At 42.4% G+C, this 7517-nt stretch overlaps 1 protein-coding gene across 1 annotated transcript; it reads right to left on the bottom strand.

Moving 5' to 3' along the window:
* Positions 1 to 2841: 2841 nt before the first annotated feature.
* PIGH (phosphatidylinositol glycan anchor biosynthesis class H) lies at positions 2842 to 5129 on the bottom strand. Its single transcript, XM_073590975.1, has one exon. The coding sequence runs from the start codon at positions 4980 to 4982 to the stop codon at positions 4419 to 4421; it is 564 nt and encodes a 187-aa protein (XP_073447076.1). The 5' UTR covers positions 4983 to 5129; the 3' UTR covers positions 2842 to 4418.
* Positions 5130 to 7517: the final 2388 nt, after the last annotated feature.

Here is a 7517-nt window from a genome sequence, read left to right as displayed (position 1 = left end):
AGCTTCCAGTTGGATTACTTACTCTCTTATATGGGGGAGACCTCCCTTTCCTTAATAGAGGTTCAGATCTCTTAAAGGTGGATTTTTGGGACCAAGCATTGGCTTTATTTTCAGTAACATCGCCACTCTTGTCCACAGGCCAAGTTTGTTATTTCAGCTCAGCCTGATTTTCAGAGTATAACTGTACTTTCATAAAACTTTTGAAATCTTAAAAGTTTTGGTCAGTGTTTGGTTCAGGTGCTGAAACTGCCCTTACCCCCCAACACAGAATACACACTCAGTAGAAAGTCTATAAGTCTGTCTTCTGCCCCATGTCGCTATTATAGTGACTCAATCAACAAAGTCGCTGTTACCTGCGTTAGTCATCTACTCAATGGCCGCCTCTCCTTTGTGGGTACGCACACATCCAAGCTAACTTCATTGTGTTGTAAGAGCTTGATCCTTACAGTAATGGGCAGCAGCTCAGAAATATCTGTGCTACGGTTTAACACGACAATTGAAAAATTCCTTTAGTTCAGAAATTCCAGTAATCCGCTACTGGACTGCTAAAACCATCTCATAATCTACAGTTTCTCAAGGCAGGAAACAGAGTACTTAGCTGGGATAATCTGCTCTACCGGGGTTATGCGATAGCGGGAACAGAGGTAGCAGTGACGGCTAAGGGGGTCCAAAGACCCCTCTGCCACCGTACCAGGGTCGGTGGTGGGCAATATTAGCGATTTGCATTGTGGCCCAGGGGCTTAAAGTTGCACCTCTGCTGCTAGAAGTGATCATAAGGCCGGGATCACACATGCAAGAAATTCGGACGAGTTTCGCATCTTAATACCCGGCACTGCCGCCGGCACTCGGGAGCGGAGCGTTCAGCTGCATGTATTTCTATTTGGCCACACGCTCCGCTCCCGAGTGCCGGCGGCGAGTTTCTCGCATGTGTGATCCCGGCCTTACAATGGTTTACTAGGCTTAAGATATTGATGGCCTAGTCTGAGGATAATCAATCAATATCAGAGGGTGGGGGGCCGACACCACCACTGATCAACTGTTTTCAGCTCCAGCAAGATCCGAATGTAACAATGGACAGAACCGGATCAGCCCAGCTCCGTACAGTGTAGCAGCCACGTTCTAGTACTATTGAAGTGAATAGGAGCCGATCTACAGTACATTGTACAGAGATGGACTGTTCGGACTCCATTCAATGTTTACGTCCAAATCTTGGTGATCGATGGTGGTGCCGGGTGTCGGACTCCCACCCTCTGATATTTGATGAAATCTCCTAAGGATAGGACAATCCCCTTTAAGAATCTTTACTAATTATGAAATTGTAATTTACCTCTCACAATCCGGAATATTGGATATTACTGTGCCTTTTGATGATGATGGTGATGAATGAAAGGAACTTTTACTGTAATTCATATTTTCTCTTTTCTGCTTGAAAAAAAAAAATAGTAAGCAGACGTCACCGACTCTTGACCTGTCAATTAGAATTTATAATATTACAGGCCCTAAAGCTGTGATATGGGTGGTCACATTGCTTTCTCCGATTCAATTTTTTTTTTTTTTTTTTTTTTGCATGCATGCAATTGGGTCTAAATATAATTTGTCATTTGGTTTCATTAAAAATTTTGCCCCGTTTGCCTTCTATAACTTCTGTATTTTGCACTATTGCTGGCTGCAGAATGAGTTAACTGAGAATGTGTTAGTGAGCCCACTGTGATGATCTGACTGGGAGTTTTTTGTTTGTTTTTTTTACTCAAATCGTTCGTTTTTTTGTTTCTCCTCTCAATTGATTTGTGACCACGGACCACATCAAAGTTTAATGCGCAGGGAAATAGAGACTGTAAAAGAAAAAGTGTTAAAAAATTAATTTTTAGCCACCAATACATGTACAAAGGTGGACAACCCCTTTTAATGGTTTTTGTCCATCTGTGGTCATTTCCAAATTGAGAAGTGAGCGGGGCTGGTGATGTTCTGCACCTGTCCTAATTAATGGGAAAGGTGGGTGATATACATGACTTCACTGCTCGCTTCTCAAGGTGGAAGTGAATGAATTTGCTGACATATTCAGCTACACCTCCCCTCTACTCTGATATGACTGCATGTACCTTCAGTATGAGCGCTCACCAAACAGCTATTACTCCTCATCCTCCCCCCGACATCGCATATACATGAATGCGCCTCAATGGGAATGGGGGCTTAAAGGGGTTATCCATAATTATGACAAGAAAACGTAAAAATTGAGGAATCTTTACTGTAGCAGAGGGCGGGAGACGTGAGATATTAAGCAGAATTCTCCTAAGAAATATAAGTTGAGCTGTCCTTAGAGTACAGATATTGCAGAGTGTAAGGGTATGTGCACACGTTGCGGATTCCTGTGCGGATTTTTCCACGTAGAATCTGCAGGTAAAATGACCTGCGTTTTACTGCGAATTTAGCTAGCATTTTTACACCTGCAGATTCCTATAATGGAATGGGTGTTAAAACGCTGCAGAATCCACACAAAGAATTGACATGCTGCGGAAAATAAACCGCTGCGTATGCGTGCGGAATCTTACACAGCATGTGCACAGCGGTTTTTGTTTTCCATAGGATATTATGGTACTGTAGATCGCATGGAATACTCCTGCGAATCCGCAGGGCCAAATCCGCTGCGGATCCGCAGACGAATCCGCAACGTGTGCACATAGCCTAAGTGGATTTCACCATAGTAGGCAATTGTACGATGACACCTTCCCTTTCAGTTAAATTATAATCACATCCAAACATCGGCCCTACTGTGTATACCTGTAGTGTATATCTGCAGAATGTTGGTGGACATCACAAAAAAGCCATCGATATATATAAAGATCTTTTTGGTAACTATTTATTTTGAAAAATAAATATGTGCATACATCGTTAATCAAAAACGCTTTGTAATGTAATCAAGAGAATTTATCAATTTTATGCAGTTGTGGATTTTCAGGACATTAGTATACTGCTCATTTTACCATATTTTAAAGTTTATAGAAGATTTGATGGGGATTCAATAACCCCTTCAAAGAGTCATCCAACTTAAAAAAAAAAAATAAAATAAAGTTTCTGCCATTTGAAAAGTTTTTTGGAAAATCACCACATCCTTTAAATATGTACCGTATATCTTTTTTTTTTTTGGAACGGTCAAAAACCAAAAGATGGCCACCCAGCTTTTCCTGAATATTGTGTATATGTTCACACTTTTTTTTTGTTCAGGAGTTATTGCAGAAGAAACTGTCCAATACCTTCCTCAAAATCTTGTTTGTTTTGAGTTTTCGCTAAAAAAAAAATATAGCAAAAAGGCTGTGTGAACATACCTTAAGGCTCACTCTGGTTTTGTTTTTTTAAGGCCACATGCACACGTTCAGTATTTGGTGAGTTTTTACCTCAGTATTTGTAGCTAAAACCAGGAGTGGGTGATAATCCAGAAGTGGTGACGTGTTACTATTATACTTTTCCTCTGATTGTTCCTCTACTAATTTTGGCTTACAAATACTGAGGTAAAATACTGACCAAATACTATGTGAACATGGCCTTAGCGTAAACTTTTTTTTTTTTTTTTTTAAATAAAGTTATTTTCTTGGAAGCGTTTCTTGAAAGAGGTTTAAAGTTTTTTGGGTTTTTTTCCATAGAAGCTTTTTCTCTTGCAGCCTTTTAATTGGACAGTTCCTAGTTTGGAAAGGTTCTCACTAAAACGTAAAAAAAAAATAAAAAATCCTCACATGAACATAGAAATGAAACAGACGAGTTTTTTAAGCAGTTTTTCAGGACGATTTTAGAGATGATCCACTAGAAAAAAAAAAAAGGGGTGACCATAGCCTAAAGAAGACAAGGATTTCTGTCATCTGGGGTAAAAGTTCCATTTACCGCCCTAGCCTAGTATCTAAATATTGTGGCCAATGCAAGATATCTATTGATGAGCGAGTATACTCGTTGCTCGGGTGTCCTCCGAGGTTTTTGGCGTGCTCGGAGATTTCGTTTTCCTAGTCTTATCTGCATGATTTGCGACTTGTAGACAGGCTGAATACATGTGGAGATTCCCTAACAAACAGGCATTACACACATGTATTCATGTATACGCGCTCATCACTAAAGATGTCTGGTTTTGGTGACTGCTCCTGGAACCCAACGTCTAGAACAGGGTTCCCCAACTCCAGTCCTCAAGGCCCACCAACAGATGATGTTTTCAGGATTTCCTGAGTATTGCCCAGGTGATAATTCCATCCCCTGGGCAATACAAATGAAATCCTGAAAACATGACCTGTTGGGGAACCCTGGTCTAGATGGAATCTGTATAGGAATCTAGAAAAGAGGTTGCCCAGCTTTTCCAGAAAGTAATACAACTAAGAAACAGCCAGTGTCGCAGATGACTCGGGAGGAAGGGTCCAGATGGTTCTTCAGACAGGTCCGCATCAGTTTGCTGCTTTGCTCCTTTGAGATGACAAGATCTCCTGACAGCTCCGGTAGATCTCTCGCAGGCAGTCCAGACGGGGCTGAGAGCTCTGGAAGACAGGAACCACCTGGGACACCCCGGCCTGGGGGTCACTGGGATCTTTGAGGAGCAGGCACAGGTAGTAGTTCACCCGGTGCATGGAGATGCCCTCGTTGATGACGACGTCTTGAACCCTGCACATCTCCACGAAGACGGTATTTTCCCGGCCGGAGGCATACGTCGTCGTTCTCTGGATCCCCAGGGAGCCCAGGATTAGCAGGGACTCGTGATCGACCTTCACCAGGTGCAAGTAAAGCAGAAGTCCTACGATGGACACCATGATGGCCGCCGTCAGGACAGCGCTGTGCTGCGTGTAGAAGAATATGGCGTAAGCGACTATCCATACGATGCACGTCCAGGTGGTGAGGGAGCGGACGGAGAGCTTGGCGCTGGTGACCGTGAAGTCCTGGCAGGTGTCACCGTACGCCTGCCGCTGCAGAGTAATTGCATTCCCATAGATATCCATATACTCCTTACCCTCCATTGCGAAAAGGGCAAATGCTGCTGGATTCTAGAGCCAGTGCTGCAGGACCTGCGATGACGTCACAGTCACGTGATCAGCCTGGATGAGTCATCTCCGGCACAGTGAGCTGCCAGCCACACCACTGAACCCAAAGACTGCTCTCAGCCTTGTGCTCTGGAAAGGAGAGAGTTAATGCGACCGCTCTCAACTCCGCCCAATCTGCAAGGCTTCATATTTAACCCTGTGATGCTGAATCAATAACACAGCTTACAGCTCCCGCCTATCAGGAATGTTTAACTCTGTCCTCTCCAGAACACATAGCTTGGAGGGAATATTGCAAGGGCATGATGGGAGTTGTAGTTGGGGCACCATATCTCCAAACTTTGAAAGACAGGAAAAAGTGTCATTCTGCAGCATGCAAAAATTTCTATTTTTTTTTTTTTTTTTTAAACAATTTTTTTTTATTTGATGAGATAAAAAAAATCAAAACATACAATGATATTAGCAAATATAAGGAAAGTTTGCACTTGTCGATATTACAGGATTTTTCTCATCTGTTTTCTTTTTAACATATTAAATGTAACAACAATACTTCAACAGATCCGCCTGCACCAAGAGTGAAGATTCACTTGCCAGAATCCCCAGGGGTCCCTAGATCTTCGTGGTCCCACCATGATGTGTCTCCACAGACCGACATCAACTGAGCGATCGCTGCCGGTCTAGAACTACACTCATCATGTTCTCCATTGTCAAAGACGGTTCCTGTGTTTTGCTCCTTTTGTGTTTCCGTGTCTGTTTTTTCCAGTACTAATAATGATTTAGGTATCTATTATTTCCGGTATCTTAGGTGCTTGTTGTTCCAACCAATGTCTCAGGATACATTTTGTATCCACCAATAGAACTAGTGTACCAGTCGCAAATCATGCAGCTGAGGCAACGAAATCTAAGTCTCCGAGCATGCCAAAATACTCGGAGGACACCCGAGCAGCGAGTATACTCGCTCATCACTAAAACCTGGACATTCCTTTCTGGCTTATCATTCCTCCCAGATATACAAGCTGGCATTGATTGAAGTAAATTTTCTGCTCTGAGATTGATCCAGACTATGTTAGTTTATCTAATATTTGTTTCATATATTCGACTTGAAAAGCAACATATCATCTGCAAAACACATTCATTTGATCTCTTTGAGACCCAGTCTTGTGCCCTCGAAACGATCCAAATTGATCAGGAATTGAGCCAGCGGGGAAAGTGCACGTCCTGTGTGCTGCAGCCATGCGCAGTGCAGACTCCTCGTCCCATTCTCCTCCGCACCCTACAAAAAGCGGAGGACCGAGCGCCCCGAGTTTCCTCCGTAACTCTCAACACTTCCCTACTGCTGGATGCAGAAGCCTAGTTGGCCAAAGGACCTTTGATGATGTCAGAACTATGTGATTCTATGGAAGGAGAGTCAGGCAATGGGCTGTGCTAGGTGATGTGTACTGGCAGGGTTCAGCCTAGACTGTATGGGCTCCTTCCAGGTATATATTCTTGAAGGTAGCAGACATTATGGGCTGCTGCCTGACCCTAACTGCAGCCCATACATGATTGTATGTGCTCCTTCAAGGTATAAATTATTAAAGCCAACCGAATATACTGTATGGGCTCCTTCCAGGTCCTAACTGCAGCCCATACAGTCTAGCCGACTCACTACTGAAGATGCTAGACTGTATGGGCTCCTTCCAGGTATATATTATTGTAGATATAGACTGTATGGGCTCCTGTCAGGTATATATTATTGTAGATATAGACTGTATGGGCTCCTTCCAGGTATATATTACTGTAGATATAGACTGTATGGGCTCCTTCCAGGTATATATTATTGTAGATATAGACTGTATGGCTCCTGTCAGGTATATATTATTGTAGATATAGACTGTATGGGCTCCTTCCAGGTATATATTACTGTAGATATAGACTATGGGCTCCTTCCAGGTATATATTATTGTAGATATAGACTGTATGGCTCCTGTCAGGTATATATTATTGTAGATATAGACTGTATGGACTCCTGTCAGATATATATTATTGTAGATATAGACTGTATGGCTCCTGTCAGGTATATATTATTGTAGATACAGACAGTACGGGCTCCTGTCAGGTATATATTATTGTAGATATAGACTGTATGGCTCCTGTCAGGTATATATTATTGTAGATACATACAGTACGGGCTCCTGTCAGGTATACATTATTGTAGATATAGACTGTATGGGCTCCTTCCAGGTATATATTATTGTAGATATAGACTGTATGGACTCCTGTCAGGTATATATTATTGTAGATATAGACTGTATGGCTCCTGTCAGGTATATATTATTGTACATACAGACTGTACGGGCTCCTGTCAGGTATATATTATTGTAGATATAGACTGTATGGCTCCTGTCAGGTATATATTATTGTAGATATAGACTGTATGGGCTCCTGCAGGTATATATTATTGTAGATACAGACAGTACGGGCTCCTGTCAGGTATATATTATTGTAGATATAAACTGTACGGGCTCCTGTCAG

The sequence above is a fragment of the Dendrobates tinctorius genome, unplaced genomic scaffold (assembly GCF_039654945.1).
Source record: "Dendrobates tinctorius isolate UK_male_01 unplaced genomic scaffold, ASM3965494v1 ptg000120l, whole genome shotgun sequence".
Classification (NCBI taxonomy): Eukaryota; Metazoa; Chordata; class Amphibia; order Anura; family Dendrobatidae; genus Dendrobates; species Dendrobates tinctorius.
Note: the sequence above shows the minus strand (reverse complement) of the source record. Positions and strands in the feature narration are given on the sequence as shown.